A 26,026-nucleotide genomic window follows, 5' to 3' on the forward strand; every position below is an offset into this window, starting at 1 on the left:
TATGGAGCTCCAGGCCTTGTGGGGTGTCAGATTTAAGTGAATCAATCTATCTATCTATCTATCTATCTATCTATCTATCTATCTCTCTATCTGGGGAAGGAAAGGGATGAGGGGAAAAACATTTACACTGAGGGAACAGCCTATAGAGGCACAGAGGCCAGAAGGGTAGAAGAGCATGATGGAGGAAGAGAACAGGGCATGGAGTGGGCTCTGAGTCTTCAATAAATGTCTGGGACTAAGTTAGAGAGAGAATGATGGTCCAGTCGCAAATATGTTTGACAAAGTCTTGGACAGGTGTTAGGCAATCACTAAGGATTCGGTGGAGTGGTGAACCACAAAAGCTGAGTCCTCGGTGAGCTCACGGTCAATATGTTTGGTGGGAGTACAGCCAAATCCATGAAGTGAAGTGACAAGCCACTACGATTGAAGCCTGTGTAGACCATGCAGGTACCAAGGTGTCTGGTGAAAAGTCGCAAAGCAAGGAGGCAATATGAAAGGCAGTGAAAAAGCTGAGGCTCGTTTCAGAGTCTGTCACTCCCTCTCTCTCTGACCCTCCCCTGCTCACGCTGTCTCTCTCTCTCTCCTAGAAATAAATAAAACATTTAAAAAAAAAAAAAAAAGAAAAAGCTGAGGCTCAGATAGGTGAGGTAACTTGCCCAAGGTCACGCCCCTATAAATGGCAAAGGCAAAGCTGGGAGCCCCGTTCTTAAAGATAGCCTGTAACGTCAACAGTCCTCTCAAGGCCGGATCCCATCTCGCGTGATCCTGGGACCTCACGTGCTCTCTGTAAGCCTCGGTATTTGTGTCTGCAAAGTGGGGACTCCAAATGTCAGCTCCTGCTCGGGCTCAGTCGGGAGAGCCGCTCGCAGATCATCTGAACAAGAGACAAGTCCGGGAGGCGGAGGCCCAGGATCACTCAGCGCGCGCTCGCAGCTCCCAGCCTCCACACCGGTTTCCATGACAACCCGGCCAGCCACCATCCTGGGGCTGGCGTGCGTCACGTCCGGCCCCTTTGTTTCCGGGGCTAGTCCGAGCCGAGGCGGCGGCCTCCAAGCCCCAGAACCGGATTCCGCGACTCCCCTCCTCTTTATTGTACCTCCCGCTTCTCCCTGCGTGGTCCGCGGCCATCGGCCTCGCCCCGGTCCGACGCGCAGCCGCGGCCCAGCCTCCCTTTGGACCCGCCTCCGCGAGACGTCACTTCCTGCTTTAGTGTTTCCGGGTCGCCGCTGGTCCCGGGATACTGGCTTCGGTCCCTTGCAGCCGGCCGCGGAGGCGAGAGCCCGGCGGGGCCCTGCTCCGGCGGCGGCCGCGGCTCCTTCTGGATTCCCTCGGCCGGGGCGTCCTTGGCGGCAGTGCCGGGGTGAGTGCGGGGCGGCCGCGAGCGGAAACGGCCTCCGGCGCTTCCCAGGGCAGAGGGGGCGCCCGACTCGGCGGGGCTCGGCCAGCCTGGGAGCGGGGTCCCCTCGCGGCCGGCGGCGGCGACGGGCGGGCCCGCCTTTTCGGAGTCCCGAGGGCCCCGCTTGTCATCAGGATCCCCACCCCTCTGGGGACTGCCTCGCAGATTCCTGGGACCGGCCATGGGTGGCTCAGGGCAGCTCAGGAGGAACACCCCCTTTTCAGCGACTGACCAAGTAGGAGGCCACTCGACTCCACCGTGAGGCAGTTACCGCGCAGTGGTCCCCAGCCCAGTGTCTGGCAGCAGAGCTGAGGTTTTCCTCACTGTGTGACCTTGGACAAGTCATTTCATCTTCCATTTGCGTAATTAATTAAATGGGAGTGAACTTGCCTGCTATGGCCATAGTGGGGATGAAATGAGATAAGGCTTATGAAGCACCGTCTCTGGCATACAGCAGGCGTCCAATAAATGATAGTTTGTAAATTCATTCACAAACCCAGAAGGGGCCTGAGTTTGGGACTGGAGTGTTTTTCTCAACTGATCCGGCCCTCAGAGGCTAGGAATCACCAGGTTTGTGAATAGCAGCCGCCCCTTCTGTCCTGGGGGGGGGAGGGGACTGCTGCCTTCAGAGCCCCTCTAAGAGAGGCAGCTGCCAGTAGGGAAGCCCGTTTTCAGCAGGTTGTAGCTATTGTTATTTTCAAAGGTTTGCAAGGCGTCTGTCTGAATTTCTCTGGAATCTGATGGGGGTGTGGGGAATCTGGTGTTTTCACAGGCAGTGCGAGGGTGCCTCGGATGTGTCTCAGGATCCTCGGGTTTGGAATGAGTGCAAAGGGATGGGGTCCGGAGGTGGAAGGGGTTGAATGGCTTGCTCTCCTCTTGCTGCTGTTTGGAGGCCAAGGGAACCCGGAGCTGGCTGAAGCTAGACCAGAGATCTGTAAACCTGTGGACTCGGGGCAGTGCTGGGACCAAAATGGCTTCTGTCTGTGCAGGGAGGGGGCTCCTTCAGGTGCTGCTTGGGGGACGTTTCTGATTGACTGGGCCAGCTGAGGTACAGCCAAGCTAATGTTTCACCGCCCCAAATCATTTCAGTTCCTTTCAGTGGGGTTTGAAACAGATGCAGCTTTCCTTTGAAATGGTTAAAAAAATAACCATTAAAAAAATTGTCATCATCACTAAAAAGCCACCACCTCCCTGACCCTATATTGTAATATTTTCTCTCTTCTTTGACTTGCTTTTCCAAGGGAGTCCAGATTGTGGGTGCAGGAAGTGCTGACCAGGCCTGTTGGCTCTGGGCACCCGCCTGACGCCGCCGTTAGGATGTTCACAGTGCCATTTTCCGCCCTCCCTCCCCCCGACTGGCACGTCATGGCATTCCGATCCTTGGTTTGCTTGGAGAAATTAACGGCTTCTGTCATTGCTCTGTCTAGTCTCCTGTAACCACACTGTTTTTGCAGAGAGTGTGTTTTTTTGTTGTTCTTGCAGAGTGCTGGGAATAAATTGCTGGCTCTCTGCTCAGAAAAGACACCAGCTATGACCAGCTACAATGCAGCCTGTATTCTCAGAAAATGTATTCAGGAGGGATGATGTCAGCTGCTTTACCACTGGCCGGTCTCTGGCCAGCCTCTTCCCTTGGCCCTTGAGCTTACCTCTTAAAGAGATTTGCGGCTCTTCCTGCCCCCTTCTGTGTGGGAAGATGTGCATTTTGCTACTATAGGAATTTTTAGAATTCAACTCTGCTCGCCGTGCCATAGGATGTTCTGACTTAGCCTCGCCCTTTCAAGTAGAGCTGTCCAGCAGACGCAGCCCCGAAGCAGCATAGCTCCGAGCTTGAGTCAGGGTTTGGGCATCAGACCTTGGTGTGGACCTCAGATCTTACTTCTTCCTTCCCTGTGACTTCTTCCTTCCCTGGACAAGTGATTTGGACTCGCCGAGCCTCAGTTTCCTCTTTAACCTGGGGGGCTGTCCTGTGGATTTCATTGATTTTCATCGAGCTCTTAGCAGAGGACCCTAGTGTCTAGTCCCTGGGTGAATGGTAGATTGTAACAATAAATGAGTGAGAGAAACGGGGGAAAAAACCCAGGCCTCAGGGCCTGCCAACCCAAGTTCAAATTCCAGCTCAGACCCTTGGGAGCTCTGCTGGGCAGGTTGTTTCATGGCTGAACTTTGGTTTCCTCCTAGAGTTGGTGTGTGGATTAAATGGGATGATGCAGTTACACAGAAGGCCCAGTGCTTAGTGTGGAGTAGGACCTTAGTGATTATTCACTCCCGTCCCTCTTTCCTTAATTATCTCTTAGCATTCGTTTTCTTTCACCTTTGTCCTCACCTACCTGGGTTGACTCAGGATTCATCATAGATGGGTTTCCCATCCTTGACACCAATTGGGCTACTTGGATCCCTTTTCCTTGTTTATTGTGTGCCAGCAACAAACAGGGTGTGGACTGTGATGTGATTACAGAGCGTAGACACTGCACTTGAGAGTGGCTGACTTGGAAAAAAAAAATCAGCCTCTATAGGCTCAAAGCTGACTTCCTTAGAGAAAAATCACAGCGGCATTTAGGAGGATTCATGTCCCTCGGTTTACATTTTTCTCAGATGTACCAAAAAATAGTCCCTGGGACCAGAGGCAGGATGGAAGTTTCTCTTACAAAGTGGTAATTACATTCCGTTTTGCTTAGCAGGGGCAATGATGTCTTCTCCTGAGTTGCAATACACACGTTGATAGTAAGCTTTTTTAACTAGGATTGAGGGCAGGGCTATGAATTCCCAATGACTGCTCCCTGCCCCTGCTCTCATTATCCGCCCCCTACTGCACCCATCTGAGGGCCTGGCATGAGAGGTGCTGCATAAATACCTGTTAAACCCAGGAATCATGGGGGCTTGGGGAGGGACACAGCTGCCTCAGGTCAGGAATGTTGGGTCCAGTAGCTCTGGCTGCTTACAGCGTGGTCCTGTCATGGAGCTGACCTCCCAGATTTCCTGGGAGAGCTCACTGAGAAGCTGAAGGCGTGACAGCGTGAACACCTCATTCATTTCTCCTGTTTTATCAAACACCTACTGTGTGCGAGGCTGTGGTACAGGCACTGTGGTGAATGAAGCAGATGTGGTCCTGGCCTGTGTGGTGCATGCTGGGTCATGGGGGGGGGGTTTACGAAGAGAGGAAGTGAAGTAGATGAATAACGTTGATACTTTCGGATGCTGACTACCCAGGATAATGGAGTAATGAGGGACTGGGACGGTGGGAGTCACTGAGCTGGGCTTGTCAGCGAGGCCTCTGAGGGGGTGACACTGGAGCTAAGGCCTGAATGATGAGTGTGAAGAGTCAGGGGAAGAGCATGCAAAAGGTCCCGAGACAGAAGTGAGCTTTGTGTGTAGGAGGAACAACAGAAAGGTCTGTGTGGGTGGAACTTGGAAGGGGAGGAGGACTAGGGTGAGCAGGGGTGGACCATGAAAAGCCTTTGACCTGGTCAGGAAGTAGGATTTTATCCTAACGGATTTACATTTGCCTCTTGTGCTCCTTGGGAGTATTTGTTCCTGAAGCACGGGGCTCCCTGGGCAGGGCGGTGGTGGGGAGAAGGTGGCCTCTCTGTCATCAGTTCTGCACATCTCACCCCTCGCTTCCTGGTTAAGATCCTTGGGAGTCTCCCGAAAACCTTGGAGAAACCAGGTGAGTGGCCCATTGAGAGTGGATGATTTTATTGACCTTGTGGTCGTTGCCAGGTTTGTGGGCCTTTAGCCCTTCCTGAGCTCAACTCACATCTGAAGGACTGCTGGGCCTGTCCCTTCTCACGGTAGCTTCCTTCTCAGTCCCTTGCTTCCTCACTGCCAGCAGTAGCCTCCTTCACTCAGACAGCAGGTATTTATGAAGCACGTGCCCTGCCCGCCTCTGGTTCTGTGCTGAGTTAACTTACTGAGTCCTCCAGTCGGGGTCCTTGCACCATGGAGCCTGTGGTCAGGACGGGCAAGTGTGAAAATGCACATCCGCCACCTGGTCGGAGATATTTGCCCACTCTTCATCTTACCTTCTTGAAAATGCTTGGCATTTTAGGGGCGCCTAGGTGGCTCATTCAGTTAGGTGTCCGACTTTGGCTCAGGGCATGACCTCACGGTTTGAGAGTTCGAGCCCTGTGTCGGGCTCTGTGCTGACAGCTCAGAGCCTGGAGCCTGCTTCGGGTTCTGTGTCATCTTCTCTCAGCCCCTCCCCTGCTTGTACTTGCACGCACTCTCTCTCTCAAGAAAAAAATAAAAGAGAAGAAAATGCCTGGCAGAGGTATAGCGCTGTCAGATACCAGGAATAAATAGCTGCTCATATTATTCAGGGGCGTATTTTGAGCGTCCTGTGTGAAGACCTTTATATACTGATGATCATAATCCTTCCACCAACTCTGAACTGTAGGTACTATCATCAGCCCCAGTTGTCAGATGAGAAAACAGGCCCAGAGAGGCTGAGTAATTTACCCAAGTAGCCTAGAGAAGCAGACCCAGGACTCACAGTTAGGCAGTCGGGCTCTGTCTATGGCTCAGATCTGTGCTGTGCCACCTCCGTGGCCCCGGCAGCATGAGGAACGCAGGTTTGTCCTCAGCACTGTGGACTAACCACCTCGGTTACTGTCTGCATGTTCTACTCACCAGCCCAGGCAGACGGCAGGAGTGTACAGCTTCAGGGCGCCTGAGTGGCTCGGTTGGTTGAGTCACTTAACTCTCGATTTCGGCTCAGGTTATGATCTCACGGTTCATGAGTTCGAGCCTCTAGTGGGAGCCTGCTTGGGATTCTCCACCCCTGCCCGCCCCCCACCATCCCCTCCTCCGGCTCGTGCACACGCACTCATTTTCTCTCTCAAAATAAATAAACTTTAAAAAAAAGTATAAATTCAGTGTGCCCCAGCTCAATGTTCTGTCCTGTCCAGTGGAACTAGAAACCTTTAAGTTCCTAAGGTATAGGGAATAAGCTATAGGTATAGGGGACTGGAAACCTGCCCGAATGTGTGAGGGTGTCAGGGATTGTCCAGGGAGCAGCAGCCGCTGCAGACATGATCAGGGCCCTCTCCTCCTGGCTTTGAGCTCTTCAGGGGCTTTGTGTGCCTCTTTGAATAAAATACGTGGTTCTTCACATGCTCTGCGAGCCTCGGGCACATTGTCCTGCCTGCTGGCGCCGCAGATGCATCCCTGGTCCCCACTTCCCTTCCCCTGGCCGCTTCAGCCATACTGGCCTTTCTGTTCGTAGGCCAAGCTCCTTCCTGCCTCAGGAAAGTAGGGCGCGGTGGTTAAGGGCGTTGACCTTGGAGCCCGGCTGCCAGGGTTCTCGTCTCAGCCCTGCCTCTTTATGGTTCTGTAACTTTGGGCACTTTGTTAGCATTTCTATGTCTTGGCTTTTACATCCATAAAATGGGGATCAGAGCAGTGCCTGTCTCCTAGGGTGGTTTAAGAAGGTGAAGTGCAGGGGCGCCTGGTGGCTCAGTTGGTTAAGCAAGCGTCCGACTTCGGCTCAGGTCACGATCTCACGGTTCGTGGGTTTGAGCCCCATGTTGGCCTCTGTGTTGACAGCCAGCTCAGAGCCTGGAGCCTGTTTTGGATTATGTGTCTCCCCCTCTCTCTGATCCTCCCCTGCTCACACTGTCTCTCTTTCTCAGAAATAAATAAAAAACATAAAAAAATAAAAAAAAAAGGCAAAGTGCAGTAGTGTGCATGAGAGTGGCTGGCGCATTTTAAGTGCTGATAGTGCTAGCTCCGGGCCTTCCTCCCTGGCAGCGCCTCTGGTGTTCCGCTCCCGCCTCTTGGCGTGGCAGACTCCGGCAGACTCTGCATCCTTCCAGTCTAACCTTCCCTGCCTGCGGTAGGGGTTTGGGAGGTAGCTGTTTATTTATTTATTTAAATGCAAGTTAGTTAACACACAGTGTAGTATTGGGATCAGGAGTAGCACCCTGTTAGTGACTCATCACTTACACACAACACCCAGGGCTCCTCCCAACAAGCGCCCGCCTCCATGCCCATCCCCCACCTAGCCCCTCGCCCCCACCTCCCCTCCTGCAACCCTCCATTCTCCGTATTGAAGAATCTCTTATGGTTGGTCTCCCTCTGTTTTTATCTTCTTTTTCCTTCCCTTCCCCTATGTTCCTCTGTTTTGTTTCTTACATTCCATATATGAGTGAAATCAGATGATATTTGCCTTTGTCTGTCTGACTTATTTCACTTAGCATATAATACACTCCAGTTCCACGTGGTGGGGGGATCTTTTAAACCTTCTCCTTCTCCCTGCAAAACTGGGCTGGGTGCTCCTAATCACATTGCGTCATTTATGAGTTGCGCAAAGTCCAAGGACCTATCTGTCTTGTTTCCACTACATCTTTGCACGTGGTATGTGTTCAGTTAAATGTGTTGAACGGATGCACAGAGAGGGGCCTCGGGCTGGTGGTGCCCAGCGTGGCTCAGGCCAGTTCTGTCTTTTGTTTTGCCTCGGCAGCCACAGCTGGTGTGCGGACCCATTCGAGGAATGATGTGCTTCTTGTTCTTCTCCTTCCAGAGCACGCCCCCAGTCCAGGTGGGCAACATGTCCGTGCTGTTAGCGATGTCACTGCCTCGAACTGGGAAGCCATGGAGGAGATAAGGTAGCCGCCCCTGTCCCCGGATCGGATGGGGAAGCCCAGTTCAATGGATACAAAATACAAGGATGATTTATTCCGGAAGTACGTGCAGTTCCACGAGGGCAGAGTGGACGGCACCCCCAGCAGGCAGCGGCCCGGCAGTGACGAGTGCCTTCGGGTGGCAGCCTCGACCCTGCTCAGCCTGCACAAGGTGGACCCCTTTTATCGATTCCGGCTGATCCAGTTCTACGAGGTGGTGGAGAGCTCGCTGCGCTCGCTGAGCTCCTCCAGCCTGCGGGCTCTGCACTGTGCCTTCAGCGTGCTGGAGACGGTCGGTGTCAACCTCTTCCTCTACCCGTGGAAGAAGGAGTTCAGAAGCATCAAGGTAAGGCCTGGGGAAGGGCCATCCACGCCAGCCTCCCTTCTTGCCCCTCCCCATCCGACCTGAGCTGGGCTGTGCCGGCTACACCCCTCCTCCGCCTGCAGACCCATCTGCCTTGCCCACCGCCTTTGATACAGCAGCCAGAGGGCCTTCTTCCGCTCCCTGCCCTGACTGTCTGACGAGTGTCCTCCCTTTACCGAGTCCCTGTCCCTGGCGGCTCCCATCTGAAGCCGTGATGCTGGAAGGGAAGGCAGCACCCTGATTATGCAGGGCCTTGAAGCCCGGAGCAGAGGGCTTGAAATCACCCTCAGCAGGCTGGGAGGCAAGGCAGGCCGGGGCCAGGCTTACCTTTGGAAAGCGTTCTTCTGGCTGTGGTACGGCAACGAGGGCAGTGGGGCGGGGAGGCCGGTGAGGGCGCTGCCGCCGGCACTGGGGCGCCCGAGAGCCGGTTTGGACTGAGTGGGAGCAGACGGGAGAGTGGAGGATCGATCTGAGAGAGAGCAAGCATTCTGAATCCTTCCCAAGGCAGTGGTGGCTCAGGAGAGTTTCCACAAAGCCAGGCTTTTGTTCCTCAGAGCGTCGCCGAAACCCAGAAAGGAATATTCTTCCTGCTCCTTGGGCCTTCTGCCTCTGCTCTGATCCGTCCCCTTTCTTCGCCGCGTCTGCCCTGTTGTTGCCTCCTATGGAGCAGAGCCACCGAGCCCTGTGTGGGAAGCTGGGGGCTTTGTGCCCTCCCGCTCAAGGCAGGAGTGCCAAGCAGCTCCCCTCACGCGGAGTGCCCAGCTGGCCTCTGTCTGCTACAGGGGGAGCTGCTGAGATCTTTCTGTCCCCTCTCCTCCCCCGTGCTCCTGCTCCTCCCGCTCAGACTTGGGTGTGCTCAGACCGCGTGTGTCTCCGAGAGCAAATCCCACCTCTCTTTTCCTGTCCCCTTCCTTCTCCTAGACCTACACGGGCCCCTTCGTTTATTATGTCAAGTCGTCGTTACTGGAAGAGGACACCCGGGCCATCCTGCATCACATGGGCTACACGCCTGAGTTAGGGACCGCGTACAAACTCAGAGAGCTTGTGGAGACCCTCCAGGTGAAGATGGTCTCCTTTGAGCTCTTTCTGGCCAAGGTGGAGTGTGAGCAGATGCTGGAAATCCACTCACAAGTCAAGGACAAGGGCTACTCCGAGCTGGACGTGGTGAACGAGCGCAAGAACAGCACGGAGGACGTGCGGGGCTGCTCGGAGGCCCTGCGGCGGCGGGCCGAGGGCCGGGAGCACCTGACGGCCTCCATGGCCCGCGTGGCGCTCCAGAAGTCAGCCAGCGAGCGGGCGGCCAAGGACTACTACAAGCCTCGGGTGACCAAGCCCTCGAGGTCTGTGGATGCCTACGACAGCTGCTGGGAGAGCCGGAAGCCGCCCCTGAAGGCCTCATTGAGCCTGCGGAAGGAGCCGGTGGCAGCAGATGTGGGCGACGGCCTCAAGGATGAGATCATCCGCCCGTCCCCCTCGCTCCTGGCCATGTCCAGCTCCCCCCACGGAAGCCCGGATGACCTGCCGTCCCCCTCCCCCAACAACGGGTTGGGCCTGCTGCGTGGCACGTACTTCTCCGCTCAGGATGACGTGGATCTTTACACAGACTCGGAGCCTCGGGCCACCTACCGGAGGCAGGACGCCCTGCGGCCGGACGTGTGGCTGCTCAGAAATGATGCGCACCCCCTCTACCACAAGCGCTCGCCCCCCGCCAAAGAGTCCGCCCTGTCCAAGTGCCAAAACTGCGGTCTGTCCTGCAGCTCCTCCCTCTGCCAGCGCTGTGACGGCCTGCTTGCCTGTCCCCCGGCCTCCAAGCCCGGCGCCTTCCCCAGCAAGGCCTCTGCCCACGACAGCCTGGCCCACGGGTCGTCTCTGCGGGAGAAGTATGCGGGCCAGACTCAGGGCCTTGACCGGCTGCCGCACCTCCACCCGAAATCCAAGCCCTCGGCCACGGCCACCTCCCGCTGTGGCTTCTGTAACCGCCTGGGAGCCACCAACACCTGCACCCAGTGTTCAAAAGTCTCCTGTGACGCCTGCCTCAGCGCCTACCATTATGACCCCTGCTGCAAAAAGAGTGAGCTGCACAAGTTCATGCCCAACAACCAGCTGAACTACAAGTCCACCCAACTGTCCCATCTCGTGTACAGATAGACTCGACCTTGCACCCCCTGCTCCAAGGGCTACACCACTGACTTTTGGGTCCCCCCCCCAGGGAAGAAGTGTTCATGTATTGTTCTCGGAAGCGGAGGCCTGCATTCGACCATGTGGGGGCCCGGGGACCGTGGGGTAGGCTGCACCCCCTGCGAGTTCACCTGATGACCCAGGTATTTACACTGATGGCTGCTTTGTCACCTGACGAGGGAGAGGATGGCACTTCCGTTCAGATTCATTTTTGCTAATCTCTCCACTCCCTGTTCCGTTGTTTGTTTTGTTTCTGAAGAGGATTTCTCTCCCTCAGACTCTTGCCACACCCGCCCCTCCCACTGCGAAGCCAACTTGGACTGGGAAGGGCCCCCTGGGTCCCCTCCAAATGCCCGCCTGGAGCGCCGAGCTAGAGGCCTGCTGGCTTGTGAAATGAGCCCTCCTGCCACACCGGGCCTCTTCCAGGGGCTCATCCCTTGGCTGCCCCCTTCCCGGACGCAAGGACCCCCCTCCCGGACGCCCCGCCCCTCACTTCCACCTGTCTGGGTTTCGAAGGTGGACTGAGTCCAGTATTAACTGAATGGCGCCCTGTTGCCACCACAGCTCAGTTCAGCCCCTGGTGTTTGTGCACTTTGCTCCGACGCACTGAAGTGTGGACCTTCCATGGCAGGATGGACTTGCCCCTTTCTGTTGTTTGCACACGCCCCTCTTACTGTACTGTAAATAGATATTTTTGAGATTTATTTTTAAATAAATATTCAACTTGCCATGTGTTTCACAGTGGTTAAAACATTAGTTGTGTAGCTATTTATACAAACAGAACGGCCTGGGTTCTTTAGTCTTCCAAGGGAGGGTCTCCTCCCCTTCCGTGTTGTATCCTACACAGCACAGCCCAAGGGCAGAGCAGAGAGTGTGGGGGCAGAGGAGGGACAGACCATGTCCCAGAACTGGTGGAGAGCCACCGTCTTCCCTACAGTGAATCTCTACATACCTACCTCCAGCGGACACTTAGGGGCTAGTGCGGGCCGGGGGTTCTGTGCACCTGCGGACTGTGATAGCCTAGGGGCCGTTCAGGAGCTTCGCCCTGCGGACCTGCAGCCTGGTCTTTGCCATTTGCCGCGTGTGAACCCCGCACCCCAAACTTCTTGAGTCCTGTTTGAGAAGGAACATCATTTGGGATTTCCCCGCCCCTCCATCTCAGCCCTCTTCGCCGGTTTCCAGGACTCCTCTGCAACATCGGTGATCTTTTTTGCACTAAAAGTGGGCCCGAGTCAGCGTGTGCCCGTCAGACGGACGTCTCCTGAGATACTCAGCTGAGCCTAAGCGTTTCCAAACCCGAAGGCCCCTTCAACTCCTCGTGTGAATGCCCCCCGGATTTTCCTTTTGGGGTGCAGAGCAGGAGTGGGGCAAGCGTTTGAAAATACAAACCGCTTCCTTGTGAACTAACGTATTTTAGCCATATGTGTTTGTGATGTACAGAATATCATGGGAATTGACATGCAGTGGGTTTTCTGGTAGAAGGAGGTCTTCAGCTCTTGAACACGTTTAACCCCGGCTGAATCCTGAGGCCACTGTGAATTTGCTGATGTTCTTCCAACTCAGTGGAGTGATTTTAAGGTTTTCCAAATCTTCTCTGGCTCTTTTTTATATATCTAGTAGAGCACATGTAGATACTCATTGTGTATATACGGCTGAATTTCAACCCCCTTTATTACTGAGACCAGCCCGTTCTGGGGTCGTCATCTTTGATGTTCTTCCTTTCCACATTTCAGAAGTGTCGATGCCTGTTTTACTCATGAGAGGTCTAGTTTTCTAGTTTTCCATTCCCAGATCGCTCCAGCACTACAGGAACTCGTTACCAACTGTGATGCCAGGTAGCTTCTACGGTGGGCAGAAGCAGGGGTGCCCGCCTCGTCCTGGGAAAGTCGGGCGCACGTGTCCTCATGGAGATAGCTGTATTCGTGGGCTGGAATCGGGAGATCTCGGGCCTTTGCCTTGGTGTGTACCTTACTATATGAGGTTGCTGTGATTGAGGTGGTTAAATATACGCTAACTTAAAAAGGCAGATGTTTTGAGATTGATTTCTACCAAGAGTTGAAATGTTGAGAGACGATTTAAAAAATAATAAAGTGTCTTCCATGCTTAAACAAAATGTTTGGAGTTTTGTGTCCCTCCCTCCCTGCTGCTTTTGAAGTCTGGGCTGCTTGGATTTTTTGGTTTTGCTCAAGCTGTATTCTCTAATAACAGGACTGCCATTTCCTCCTCCACAAAACTGATAATGATATCTGTGCTTCATCTGTGAGCCAGGCACCCTGTATGCTGATACTTCCTGGACGTGATTCCTCAGAATTGTCTCCGTCATCCTGCAAACTAGTTATGATCCCCATCTTACGGATGGGGAAACTGAGGTGTGCCAAGTTCAGCCTTGTTTCTTAGAGGTGGGACTGCATACTCCAGCAGAAATGATTATTGGTGGTGACTGACGGGCATTAAATAACATTGAAGGACATTATGAAAAAAAAATTGTTTTTTTAATTCTTTTGACCCATTTAAATGCCGTAAGGAGAAAGTCCGTTTAATGCTAGCTTGTCTTTACCAGAGAGGAAGCCGGTGTTAGTCTCAGAGTCGTAGGCGGAGTCTTAGCTAGGTGTTCCTGTCCTTCTGTCCGGATCAGGCCATAGTGCTTTTCCAGCTACAGAGTGTTATGAGATCACTTTAAAAATTAATGTAAGTGTTTTTCAGAAGGATGTTGATTAAAAGCAAGATACATGGCAAAAACCTCATGGGCGGTAGGAGAGCAGCCGTGGTTGGGGACATCCTGGCTTTCGGTAGCAGCAGGGTCTCTGCCTGATGGTGACCACTGCTCGGTTGGCCCCTACAAGGCGCCTCAGCTGTCTGAGAATAGCAGGTTTCTGCACTTCATGCGTCGGTGAACAAATAAATAATCCAGGCCTCTGGCCAGACCGAGGCCCAAGAGCTGGGTTTGGTTTTAGCCACGGCCTGGGCGATGGCACCGCCAGGAAGAGCAGCTTCCTAGAGGTGCGTGCCTGGCCCGGGAGCGCGGAGGAAGCCAGACACTCACTGCCGCATCCAAATCGGCGTGGGGACTTCAGAGCAGATTGTGTGATCTGTGTATGTAAATGACAAGCCTGTGTACCATCATTGGGCCCTCCAGCTGTCCGCAAGCGCTGCTGCAGCCCCGACACCGGTCTGTGGCACCCCGCCCACCTCAGAGGGGGAAGCACTGTGGCACACACTTCGAATTGAACCCCCTTCTCCTCTCACCCTTTCTCCCTTGGTGACAGAAGCCCTGGATTTTGGACGCAGGCCCATCCAGAGTAAAGACCACCTTTCCCAGCCGCTCCTGCACCTGGGCGTGGTCGTGTGGCCGCGGCTGGTCAGCGGGATGGGGAAGTGGTTCGGGTGGCTTCCAGGACATGTCTGTCAAGGGGTCCTGTTCTTCCCATCCCGATCCTCCTTCCCAGCTGGAGGGGTGCAGCCCCCTTAGACTCTGAGCCGGAGCCCAGTGATGAGGGTAGGGCAGTGGCCAGGAGCGCTGGGTCCCTGATGCCTAAGAAGCCGCCATCATAGCCAGCCTGCCCTGCTGACCTCAGCCTTTCCTCCAGAGCTTTCACGTAAGAGAGGAATGAGCCATTATCTTGCTTAAACCACACCCCCTCCCCGTTTTCTCATTTAAGAAACCGTCTTATTTACAAAAGTACAACGAACCCTCATGTACGCTGAACCCAGCTTCCACGATTGAACCCTTACCAACTTGTGGCCAACCTGTCCGCCCACTTCCCTCACCCCTAAATTCCTTTGAAGCAAATTCCAGACATCTGGTTCGGTGTATTTCAATAATACTATTATCACATCTAAATTTTTATAATTCTTTAATAGCAATCGATAGGCAGTCAACGTTCTGATGTCCAGTTGTTGTATGAATCCATATTTTAAAAGCGGTTTGTTTGTATCAGGGCTCAAATAAGGTCTCCACGTTGCATTTGGTGGATAGACCTTTAAGTCACCTTTACCCTCAGGCTGTTCCTGGAGAGTCTCAGGACCCCATTTGTCTCTTTTTCTTTTTCCTTGAAATGTTTTTGTTCATCTGGGTTTTCAGTCGTGTTGCTGCACATTGTACAAAAGTAGAAAAATAAACATTTCTTAGGGATATGGCTGCAGGTCCATAAATAAGGGATTGCGAGGAAATAACTTAAGGCAGGGATGAGGCCCGGTGCACACTGAAGGTCTGGGTCTCGGACGGGCTGGGTGTGGGTCCAGGTTTTCAGACGCACAGGTCTCCGCTGGCGACACATTTCAGGTCCCGTGTGAGGAGGCGGAAGAGGTTGAAGGTGACGGAGGCCTCGAGGCACGCCTGGGACTCCTCTGGGGCCCTCTGGAGCCGGTGCAGCCAGTGGTGGAGGCGGCCGCGGGGTCTGGGTCCCGCTGTGGGCTGAGCCAGGACACAAGCCTGGAGCTCGGAGTGGACGTGGCGCAGCACACGCAGGGGCTGGTCCAGGACGCCCCCCAGGGAAGAGTCGGTCATGTTCTCCAGGACCTTCAGCGTCAAGTCTAGCTCAGCCTCCAAGGCGGCAGGGCGCTCCCAGGCCTGCAGTCGCATCAGGTCCCTGGTCCTAGGGAAGAGGCGAGAGGCACAGGTCCAGTTCTTCAGTGAGAGTGACTCTTCCAAGGCGTCCTTGGCCGCCTTGAAGGCTTCTAGCTCCCTCGGCGACAGAGATTGGAACTTGCCCACGTGGCAGCCCCTCTTGGTTGAGGTGGGCCCGGAAGCGGGGACAGGGCCTGCCCCAGTCAGGCCAAACACCGTGGTCACCAGTAGCACAAGCCGAGCTGGAGCCATGGCCGAGTCGCAACTGCTTCCCTGGCCGCATGGCTCTGCTTTTAGCCAGGCTCGCTGGGCAATTCCAGCTGATGTTTGTAAAGCGAAAAGGCAAATGGAAATCGGAATCTCCACTGAGGCCCAGCAGGCCTAGGTAGGCGGGGCCAGCCGCTGAAGCAGGTGAGCACGTGGGGGTGGGTGCGCCTGCGGAGCAGCAGGGAAAGGGCGGTGCGGCCAGTCCCTTCTCTGGACCTGTGCCAAGAGGGAAAGAGAAACTGAAATTCAGTCACAGGAGAACGGCTTGTTTCTGAGAAGTCCCGGTGCCTGGACAATCTCGTTTAGGGCTCTCTGGGGCAGCCTTCAGCTGGCTGACTTTCGGGAGCCCCTTACTGAGGCTGATCAGGTGCAGGGGTGGGAAGTGAGGGTGAAGGCGCCTGGGTGGCAGAGATGGCTTCCCTCTGAAGCACGTCTTCCTTTGCTGGGGTCCCATTTGTCTCCTTGTGCTTCTGTTACCTGTGCTTTGATCCGGGGAATCATTGCCAGATCCACTGTCACTAAACTCTTAGCTGTGTTTTCTTCTAGGAGTTTTATAGTTTTAGATCTTAGGCCCTTAATCCATTTAGAGTTAAGTTTTATATGTGGCATAAGGTAAGGGTCTAACTTCAGTCTTCTGCATTTGGATATCCAGTCCCCCTCCCCCCACCAATTGCTGAGACTGCCCTCACCCTGCTGTGTGTTCTGGGCACCCTTGTTGAAGCTCATTTGATCACAGATGCGAGGGTTAATTTCTGGGCTCTATTCTGTTCCATTGGCCTCTAAGTCTATCTTTATGCCAGTTCTACAGTATTTTGATTACTGTGGCATTGTATATAATGTTTTGAAATCGGGAAATGTGTGAAATCGGGAAGATTATTTCAACTACTCAGGGTCCCCCCTTGAGATCCAATAGAAATTTTAGGACCATTTTTTCTATTTCTGCAAAAACGCCATTGGGATTTCGACAGGAATTGCATGGAACAAGTAGATTGCTTTGGGTACCATGGACGTTGTTATAATATTAAGACTTTCAACCCCTGAACACAAGATGTCTTTCCATTTATTTGTGTCTTCTTTAACTTCTTCCAGTAAATGTTTTATAGTTTTCAGGGTACAAGTCTTTTGCTTCCTTGGTTGAGTTTATTCCTAGATTTTATTCTGTGTGATGCTACGGTGAGTAAGATTGTTTTTATAACTTCCTTTTCAGATTGCTCATTGTTTGTGTATATATGGAAGGCAACTGATTTTTTTTTTTTTAATGTGCCAGTTTTGTATCCTGCAACTTGGTTGAATTCATTTATTCTAACAGGCTTTGTGTGTGTGTGTGTGTGTGTGTGAAATCTTTAGGGTTTTCTACATATAAGATCTTGTTATCTGAGAACAGATACAGTTTTACTTCTTCCTTTCCAATTGGGATGCCTTTTATTTCTTTTTCTTACCTAATTGCTCTGGCTGACTTCCAGTACTGTGTTGAATTCAAGTGGCAAGAGTTAGGCATCCTTGCCTTGTTCTGATATTCGAGGAAACACTTTCAGTCTTTTACCATTGAGTATGATGTTCACTGTGACACATAGATTTTCTTTTCTTTTTTTAATGTTTATTTTTGAGAGAGACAGAGTGTGAGCGGGGGAGGGGCCAAGAGAGAGGGAGACACAGAATCCGAAGTAGGCTCCAGGCTCTGAGCAGTTAGCACAGAGCCCAGTGTGGGACTCGAACCCACAAACCGTGAGATTATGACCTGAGCTGGAGTTGGAAGCTTAACTGAGCCACCCAGGCGACCCAGACACATAGGTTTTCATATGTAGCCTTTATTATGTCGAGGTAAGTTCTTACTCTTCCTACTTTGTTGAGTATTTAAACAAAAAAAAATTTTTTTTTTATGTTTTATTTATTTCTGAGAGAGAGACAGCATGAGCAGGGGAGGGTCAGATTGAGAGGGAGAGAAGGAGACACAGAATCCAAAGTCAGGCTCCAGGCTCTGAGCTGTCAGCACAGAGCCCGACTCAGGGCTTGAACCCATGAACCGCGAGATCATGACCTGAGCCAAAGTCAGACGCTTAACCGACTGAGCCACCCAGGCACCCCATTTGTTGATTATTTTTATCATGAAAGTGTTTTGAATTTTGTTAAATGCTTTTTTCCTGCATCAATTGGGGTGACCATGAAGTTTCTGTCCGTCATTCTATTAATGTGGCATGTCACATGGTGGTTGGCTTTTGAGGCTCAGATTTGGTTTGCTTTTGGGAGATGTTGTATTCTTTCATCAGGAGGCACATGTGGTTGAATTCTCTCCCTTTGGGAGAGTAACAGCCATTAGGACTATCATTTAGTGCTCAGACCAGTCATTTCATTGGAGGTTGCAAAATGTAGATATTCCAATTCTAGCATTCCTTCTTTGTCTCGAAACTGGAATACTTCTATAAAAAGAAACTTCTTTGTAATGGTGTGAATCTACATATGTGGTAAAATTGTATAGAACTGAATACACACACACTCACACTGGCATGTGTAAAACTGGCACAATGTGAACAAGGTCTGCAGCTTGCACCAATGTTAGTTTTCTGGTTGTGATAGTTCTGGGGTTGTGCAAGAGGTCGCCACTGAGGAAACTGGCCCCAGGGCACTGGGACCTTTTTGTATTACTGTTTTGCAACTTCCTGTAAATTCATAATTATTTTTTTAATTATTTTTTTTTCTAGGAGAGAGACAGCGTGAGCAGGGGAGGGTCAGAGAGAGAGGGGGTCACAGACTCTGAAACAGGCTCCAGGCTCTGAGCTGGCAGTCAGCACAGAGCTGGACGCGGGGCTCGAACCCACGAACCGCGAGATCATGACCTGAGCGAAAGTCAGACGCTTAACCGACTAAGCCACCCAGGTGCCCCTATTTTTTTAAAAGAAAAAGAAACTTCCTTCAGTTACCATTTGACTACCAGTAATATATAGTTTAAGCGAGATACATGATTATTATTTGCCTTTATTATTATTTTTTTTGGAAGCTCTAGGCCCAGCATGGAGCTTGAAGTGACAACCCTGAGATCAAAAAGTCAAGTCACGGGCCAGCCTACTGCCCCTCTCTGCCTTTATTTTTACTTAATGAGCCGATGCCTTAGAATTGCCCAACAGTGGCTAATTTTTTTTTAAAGTATCATGAACTCACTGATTTCAGTATATTTTAAATATTTCAGTCCTTTACATTATTGCTATCGATGCTCAAATTCCTGTGTTTCGCTGGTAGGCACCTTTTCCGGTCCTTCCAGAGTTGTTTTCACTTGACCCTGAAATCTTTGATTGCTTCCACTCTCTGGTAGGACTGGGTGCCCACGCTCATCTTGCACGTCTCCTACCCAGGTCCTGGGGTCATGTTTCTGCAGATGGGTCCTTTCACTGTGAAGTGACATTTGGAGACCACGGTCTGGGAGTTAGGGGTGCTCACTGCCACCAGGCTAGTCAGTGCTTCTCGGTCTTTTTAATGAGCAGAACTTACATTCTTTAAATGTTTTTATTTATTTCTGAGAGAGAGAGACAGCATGAGCAGGGGAGGGTCAGAGAGAGAGGAAAACACAGAATCTGAAGCAGGCTCTAGGCTCTGAGCTGTCAGTGCAGAGCCCGACGTGGGGCTCAAACCCATGAATGAGATCATGACCTGAGCCGACATCAGATGTTTAATGGACTGAGCCACCCAGGTGTCCCCATGAAATTTTTTTTATGTTTATTTTTGAGAGAGCAAGAGAGCACGCAAGTTGGGGGCAGGGCAGAGAGAGAGAGAAACACACACACACACACAGAATCCAAACGAGGCTCCAGGCTCTGAGCTGTCAGCACACTGATGTGGGGCTCAAACCACAAACTGCGAGATCATGACCTGAGCCGAAGGCAGATGCCCAACCAACTGAGCTACCCAGGCGCCCCCCACCCCGGATTTTTAACTAAAATATTCAAACAAAGTTTTATTTATGGGCATTGAAATTTGATTTCCTATCATTTTCATGTCATGAAATATTCTTGTGAAATTTTTTTCAGCCACTTGAAGATGTTAAGAACCATTCTTCACTCTCTGGTAGTGCAGCAGGAGGCGGGCTGGGCCTGGTCTTCGGGCAGTGGTCTGCTCCTGCTTGCTCTCCGGGCACGGACCTGGGAGGGAGCTGCTGGGTTGCAGGGTCACAGGTGACTTTAAGTTTACCAGGCATTGCCGGACGCTCTTCAAAGTGACTCTTCCGTTCTGGACTCTCACCAGAAGACAGTGATTTCCTGTTTCCCTAGTGCTCTGTTCACATCAAATCTGTCCACTTACTGCACTGCTCCTTAAGTGTGCTTTCATTTGTACTCACATTGTGGAACGTGAAGATGGTGTGCTGCGTGCTCTTTAGTACTGAACAACTGTGCCTTACGAAAGACAGAAAATATATAAACAATATGATTTTTTAAGTAACCCATGGTTCCTTCTATTCAGAGAGAACCAAAGTAAAAACTGGGCACTGGTCCTTCCAGATTTTTTCCCTCTGTATAGACCCCATTTATTTAATTTTTCAAGACTAATGATATATTATGGCTTTGGAATCTGCTTGTCTCCCTTGATGAACTTGTTACCAGTTAAGATTATTTCTGCTGCAAGTGACACATTTGGGGTTATGGAGCCCTCACTGTTGCGTAAGGCCCTCGCCCAACGTTTTCTGCCTCTAAGGAAACTACTTCCTGGCTTGCTGCCCTCCATCCCGAGTGCTCCCCCTAGTGGTGAGGAGAGGGCTGACATGTGAACGAACTAACACCAGTCCCCCAGTGGCAGGCGCCGCTTGGGCTCCTTTCTCCTCTTGCCACCAGGATGCTCTTGTCCAAGCAGACACTCTGCTTGGCACAGATCCAGTGCCCAGCCTCCCGTGCAGCCAGCTGTGCCCGAGAAGATTCTGCCAGGGTCCCAGTCATTATCATTCCAGGGCCACCTGTCATCACACAAAGTTTTATTATGTAGAGAAATCTTTAACTGAACCCAGGTCTCTATCAAAAGTGGAAAAGGGGGCCGATGAAGGAAGGCCGTTTGTGCCTCGCACGGGCCCTTGCTCCCCCCCCCTCCCCCGCTGCCTGGACCCCGCAGGCGTCTGGGCCCCTGGTTCAGCTGCGGCCCCGGGCTCAGGTAGGGCCCCAGGTGTGATTCATCCTCCCACCTCCTTCTTTGGCTGCAGGTGGGGGGCGCGGGAAAGGGGGCGAACTGCACGGCTGGAAGGAACCAAGGTCCAGTGCTCGCCTCCCCGCCAGGAGGCCCACGCCTGGGGTCAGGACAGGCTGTCCTCCCTATGTCCGCTAGTCCGCGTGTTTTGCCTGCGCCTGTTCCCATAAGCAGCTTCGGATGCCTTTCGGAAGTGTGAGGGGTAAGAATAAACGGAAGCTTCCGGCTTCCCACAGATAATGCCCCCACCTTCCAGCAGAGCCTCCTGCAGCCGTGTGCACCCAGAACCTGGGGCACGGACCCGCGCGTTCCTGGCTTCACAGCCTGACACAGGCCTGCGGGGGCCGATCTGCTATCCCAGGGCAGCGGGAGGCCAGCAGCCAGGGGAGCCCGGGGCAGGACGGACCCCTGGCACCCGTGGGGAGAGGCAGCCAGGGGGCCTGGGACAGGAATCAGGCCCGGACTGCCTGATGCAAAGGCTACCTCCCTGCACGGGTAGCACACCTGCTGCCGGCCCCGGAGTTTGGTGACAGTGACCCAGGTGACCCGGCTGAGTCCGTGTATTTGTGAAGCCACCTGAACACAAGCACAGAAACTGGCTCTGATTCAGCAGCATTTTTATTCCTATATACGTATCCAGAAACATGAGTGTCTTGCATCCATTTCTGAATTTTTTAACGAGTCCAGTGAGATGAAGCAGGGGCGCCGGCACGGCAGCGGCAGGCACCCCCATCTCTGACCTGCCTTCCCTCCCCTACCTGAAGCTCCATCAAGAAGAAAGCAAACCCTTTCTCAGGACCCAGGACCCAACAGGCATCTCTTACCACTTACATGGCATCGGGCCAAGAATGAGCCTGACCTTCCCAAAGGTGTCAGAACAAATAAAAAAGTGGTACTTCAAAGATTCCTTCGTTTTTACAAAGAAAGTTACTCAAAAGAATTCAAAATTCGGATTAACCTTGAGAACCACTCAAGCTTCTTGGCCCAGGCTGTACTGGAAAAAACATTAACTAACTAAGGCCTTGGGCCAGCCTAACCTCGAGGCCCTGAAGCGAGTGGCAGGCCTTCCCGGGCTTGAAGTGGGGGTTCCTTAGAGCAGGGCTGGGGCTTCGAGAAGGGAGCGCCAAGAACGTGCTCATGTGGCTCTTCCACATGGCTGACAGGCTCCTGGGAACACGGGCCCACGGAGGTGACGGGTGACCTTTCCCTTGCGAGCACCCATCTGCACGTTGCCCGGCCAGTCCCACGGCCTGGGCTCCCGCAGGCACGTGGTGCCCTCACCCCGAAGTCGGCGCGCCCTTCTGCATGGAGCAGCCTGGGAGGCCGGCTCACTGGGGAGAAAGGCCAAGTATTTTTTTCCCCTACGGGACCATGTTGGCTGGGGTGGGAGAGTGAAAAAATCGGGTGGGAAAGAGTGAAAAAATGGGGTGGGCCCTGGGATGGGCAGGCCCGGGGGAAACTGTAAAGTCTTCCTTCTTTTGTCACGTGGCCAAGAGCAACAGAAGTTCCCGAATGTCTGACTCCATTTGCGTGAGAAGTAGCAGGAACCTAAATGGAAGGGAGTGTGGCCACTTGGCTCTGTTCAAGTCTTTCCTCACACAGGGGTGTTTTCATTTCAAACACACCGCCCAGGGCCTTGGAGACAGGTTCCTGGTACAGCAGCTTCTCAGTGATTCTGGCTGCTGTTTCGGGAACAGTTTCGATTTGGTTTCCTACACATCCACCAGCAGGAGAAACAGGGGTGCACCTTCTGGAGGGAGTGGGGGACCAGGGTGCCTTTTCTCTCTTTTGCATTTCAAGTTCTAATTAACGGCAGATCACTGCTGCTGCTGCTTCCTTGCACCTGAATCAGGGACCAGCTGTAAGGCCTGCACCTGTGACATCCAAGACCTGGCTGAGGAGAAGCCGGCCACCACCCTGCCCCGCCGTCAGTCTCCCTGCCAAAGCAGAAGTGGGATCCCAGCTGCGGCCACCCCGCCGAGGACTCTGCCAAATATGCAGGCCTCTCTGGGAATGTGGAACTGAGACCCCAGGGGGCTGAGTCTTACTGCTCTGACATAGGTTCAAGGAGAGGAGGACCCCACGCACCGATCTGTCCACATTCCTTTGCACACAAAGGAATCTGCAGGCAAACCAGGGCCTCCCTAGGCGGAACAGGGCACTGCTCTGGGGCCACCGCCAATGTGGGCCAGGCCCCGGCCAGCATTTCCACTGTGAGGAGAGGCAGCCGGCCCGGGTGCGGGGGGTGTGTGGTCCTGCTGCTAGGCTGAGTGAGCACCAGACTGTGGAACTGAGCCAGTTTCCTTCTGCCTGGCCCTGGCTTAGCCTGGCCCCAAACTTGACCTCTGGGGACCTTGGACAAGCCAGCTCCTTTCCCTGTAACACCCATAGCACAGGGTATGGTTGTACCCAGGGGTCCTACACCACAGGCCATGCGATTTGTTCCAAGAGTTCAAAATTGCTAGGCCTGCTGTGGAGGAGGGCGCCTTGGGGGTGGGGCTTGCTGCCACACGGCTCCCCAGGCCAAGCACGTCTCCAGAGTTCACTGGCTACCTAGCTAACTGCCAGCCTCCCCAGAGGCCCTCCCTGCCTTCACCTCACCCTAAAGTATGACCTTGTTTATGTGCTGTGGCTTTCCTGACCCATTGCCTAGACCTAGAAGGAAATAAATTCATGGGAAATTGCAGTTATGCTGGATATTTTTTAATCGACTAGGCGTTTCCTGCCCCAAATAGAATTATTAGGTATGCAAAAGGTAGACAGCAGCAAATTTCTGATTCTCAGGCACTTTTAAAAATTTACCAGAGTCCCTCCCCTGCATACGCTGTCTCACTCTGTCTCTCAAAAATAAATAAATGTAAAAACCCATCAGGAAAATCCATCTTCATGAGCTTTGCCTGTGACAAAGGCGAAGACAGACCTGAGGTCCGCAGGGCTCGCCTGTCCTGGGAATGCTCTCCGGCCTGCCAAACCTCCCTTGGCCAGCAGGGGGCAGACGAGGAGCACGGGAGACCCAAGCTGGTGCTGGCACCTGCCAGGAAAGGTGCCCCATGCCCACTGAGCGAAGCCCTGGGGACCTTCCACCCTGGGGACCCTTCTCTACTTCAGTGTCATTTTCAGGTCTCTGCTAAAAGTGGGAGGCCAGACGGGACCTGGTGACAAGGGGAGGTCTGAATTGAGAAGATCGTGTTTTCGCTGCTATGGTCTATGAACTCACAGCTCCCTTCCCACTAAATTTTCTGGTAAACTATGGAGTTTGCAATGCAAGTTACACTTCTGAGATCGGACCATGAACTTCAAGAAAGAAGGCAGACCACTTACGGGCCGGGGAACGAGAGAACACTCTAGTCGTGGATCCCTGCCCAGCTCCCCCCAGGGGTGGACAAGGTCCCTTCCCTCGTTGACCTCTTCTCTGACTCTTCCACTAAAAGTAGGAAATGACAGAGACCAGAACTGTGCATGGTGTTTCTCCTCCAGTGAAGGTATGAGGTGGAGTAAAATACTTGTGTTTGGCTTAAGTTGCGGGGTTAAAGTGGGAGGTTACAAAAAGAGAAATGACCGTATTTTAACCCTATCAAGTACAGATTTACTTTCCATGCATAAAAAGGAAACCCTGTGCTTCCAGCCCGACAGGCCCCGTTCTTCCGGGGAGGGGGAGGGGCTCAGGCAGGGGCCTGGCCTGGCGGGCTGGGCAGCAGAGTCCCGGCGAGGTCAGTCCTTCCAGAGCAGGCAGCAGGGACGCACACATACGTGCTGCCAGCCCAGGGTCTGTGCCGGCCCACGGTGTCCCCACGGAGGACCAAGGACCGACCGCACGTGAGGAATTAAACGAGCCCAGTGGGTGCCCAGTCCCGGGGCAGGGACCCGGAGCCACAGGGGGGATGTGCCACCGGCCCACAGGTGAGCGAAGCCTAGCAGCTGTGAGGCTCGTGGAGGGCGGGTGAGGAGCGAGGCGCAAGTCAGTGACTCCACTTCATCTGAGCGTGACGGGTGGCTCCCTCCGCTGGGCCCGGGACCCGGGACCCGGGACCCGGCCAGGGCGGGGTGAGCGCGTGAGCGAGTGGCCCTGCTCCTGTTCTCCGGCCAGCTGAAACCTACGCTAGTACGGGGCCGGGAGAGGGCAGCAAGGTGGTAGCAGGTACACAGCGGGCGGCCGGCACGGGGCCCAGGCAGTGGGGCCTATGGACCAATAAGGTCCCTCGAGGGAGGGAGGCCATTGCTAGGTTCTCACTGCTTTGCAAAAGTGCATGAGTTTAAACGGAGTTAGAAGCTGGCAATGCTGGCACGCGTAAGCCCTATACCTCCGGCTTCTCCCTCCAGAGGGCGCTCTGACCCCACAAGATAGGCTCCCTCACCCCCAAAACCCACGGCTGCAGCTTTAATGGGGCTTTAGAGAAGGGCCCGTGTGCCCCCTGCCCGGTACCAGTGTAAACATTCACAATATTCCCAGAGAAGGCCAGTCGCTGCCTGCCACCCAGGGAGACAGCCTGCGAGGTGCCAGTCAGAGGTAAAGAGGGTTTTCACTCGGTTTTTTTCTCAAGGAGTGTGAGCAACATCACCAAGGGCAGCATGACATTTTCCAGATTTCGGAGCCCACCACTTCAGTCAGAATTGCCGCTGCTGAGGCCAGAGGCACCTCGGTGACCAACGGGGCGTGGCAGGCTCCTCGGCCTGCTGGAACAGACCCCCGTCCCGGCCTCAGCAGGTGCTCCCGGGACGAAGGCCGTGGCGGGAAGGCAGAAGCCGCGCGCCAGTGCTCCCCTGGCCGCCCCCGGCACAGCCGGGCCTCACGGCGCCGCCCGTCTCCGCACGCACCACAGCTCAGCGGATGACGAGTCGCGCTGGCTGCGGAAGCAGGAGAATTTACCTGGACAGGCGGCCCCTCCGATCTGCGGGCTCAGGAGCAACATCAGGGGCAGAGGTCCGGCTCAGTGTGGCCCGGGGAGATGGCTGGTTTCAGAAGCGGACAGCTGGCTCCGAGGGCCGGGGATGCCGGGTTTAAGAGGACCGTGGCCTCTGCTTCATGTGGCCTGCTTCCATCTACCCCGAGGGGGCTGCCCAGTGCAAGCGGCGCCGGGGGCCCCCGCGGAGTGTCTGTCCCGGGAGCCGTGGGGGGCCCTGCTTGGTCACAGCAGCTCCTGCTCGTCGTCCTCGGAGCCGGAGGGGCCCTGGCGCACCTCCTCGTACCACTTGTTGGTGAGAGTTTTCATCTGGATGCGCCCATGGTGGAGGTCCTGGGGCAGAAGACACAACCAAGCCCTCGTCAGTCAAGGTCAGGTCAGGGTTAGGGCTGAGGAAGGGGGCGGGGAGCTTGCTCTGGACCTCACAGGGGGTGTAGGAGAGATGGGAGGCAGGGTACATGGCCATGGGCAATTCCAAAGTCTTAACCGACTAACTCAAGCTGGGATTTTTCTCTGGAGGGTAAGATAACAGGGTGTCACCCAGAAGTGGCGGTGGGAGGGAGGGTGGTGTGACGT

General features: G+C 53.7%; 3 protein-coding genes across 9 annotated transcripts in view; 1 reads left to right on the top strand and 2 right to left on the bottom strand.

Moving 5' to 3' along the window:
• Window positions 1-1,230: 1,230 nt before the first annotated feature.
• SPATA2 (spermatogenesis associated 2) lies at window positions 1,231-11,308 on the top strand. Of its 3 annotated transcripts, none has more exons than XM_039230014.1 (3): window positions 1,231-1,360; window positions 7,914-8,359; window positions 9,299-11,308. In XM_039230014.1, the coding sequence occupies exons 2-3, from the start codon at window positions 8,024-8,026 to the stop codon at window positions 10,523-10,525; spliced, it is 1,563 nt and encodes a 520-aa protein (XP_039085945.1). In that variant the 5' UTR covers window positions 1,231-1,360; window positions 7,914-8,023; the 3' UTR covers window positions 10,526-11,308. The 3 variants fall into 3 exon arrangements, with proteins under 3 accessions (XP_039085945.1, XP_039085947.1, XP_039085946.1); XM_039230016.1 differs by lacking the exon at window positions 1,231-1,360 and adding an exon at window positions 1,920-1,966; XM_039230015.1 differs by lacking the exon at window positions 1,231-1,360 and adding an exon at window positions 4,845-5,060.
• A 3,128-nt stretch (window positions 11,309-14,436) lies between these two features.
• On the bottom strand, window positions 14,437-15,587 carry LOC120230438 (interferon lambda-1-like). The gene has a single exon (XM_039230018.1). It carries the CDS (start codon window positions 15,372-15,374, stop codon window positions 14,802-14,804), a length of 573 nt encoding a protein of 190 aa, XP_039085949.1. The 5' UTR covers window positions 15,375-15,587; the 3' UTR covers window positions 14,437-14,801.
• A 3,696-nt stretch (window positions 15,588-19,283) lies between these two features.
• Window positions 19,284-26,026, bottom strand: part of SLC9A8 (solute carrier family 9 member A8) — a 71,481-nt gene continuing 64,738 nt past the window's right edge. For 3 of the 5 annotated variants that reach the window (XM_039229981.1, XM_039229980.1, XM_039229982.1), the window contains one exon: window positions 23,237-25,783. In XM_039229981.1, coding sequence (XP_039085912.1) covers window positions 25,676-25,783 — 108 coding nt within the window. In that variant the 3' untranslated portion in view covers window positions 23,237-25,675. Of the gene's footprint in view, window positions 20,326-23,236; window positions 25,784-26,026 lie in introns of those variants that run through there. The other 2 variants (XR_005528005.1, XR_005528004.1) reach the window with 2 other exon arrangements.

The sequence above is a fragment of the Hyaena hyaena genome, unplaced genomic scaffold, assembly GCF_003009895.1.
Source record: "Hyaena hyaena isolate Hyena2069 unplaced genomic scaffold, ASM300989v1 scaffold_42, whole genome shotgun sequence".
NCBI classification, from domain to species: domain Eukaryota; kingdom Metazoa; phylum Chordata; class Mammalia; order Carnivora; family Hyaenidae; genus Hyaena; species Hyaena hyaena.

Coding starts and splice junctions, on each gene's coding strand:
- SPATA2 (XM_039230014.1), top strand. CDS start 8,024: ATGGGGAAGCCCAGTTCAATGGATACAAAATACAAGGATGATTTATTC. Junction 8,360..9,298: donor AGGAGTTCAGAAGCATCAAG/GTAAGGCCTGGG, acceptor TCCTTCTCCTAG/ACCTACACGGGCCCCTTCGT.
- LOC120230438 (XM_039230018.1), bottom strand. CDS start 15,374: ATGGCTCCAGCTCGGCTTGTGCTACTGGTGACCACGGTGTTTGGCCTG.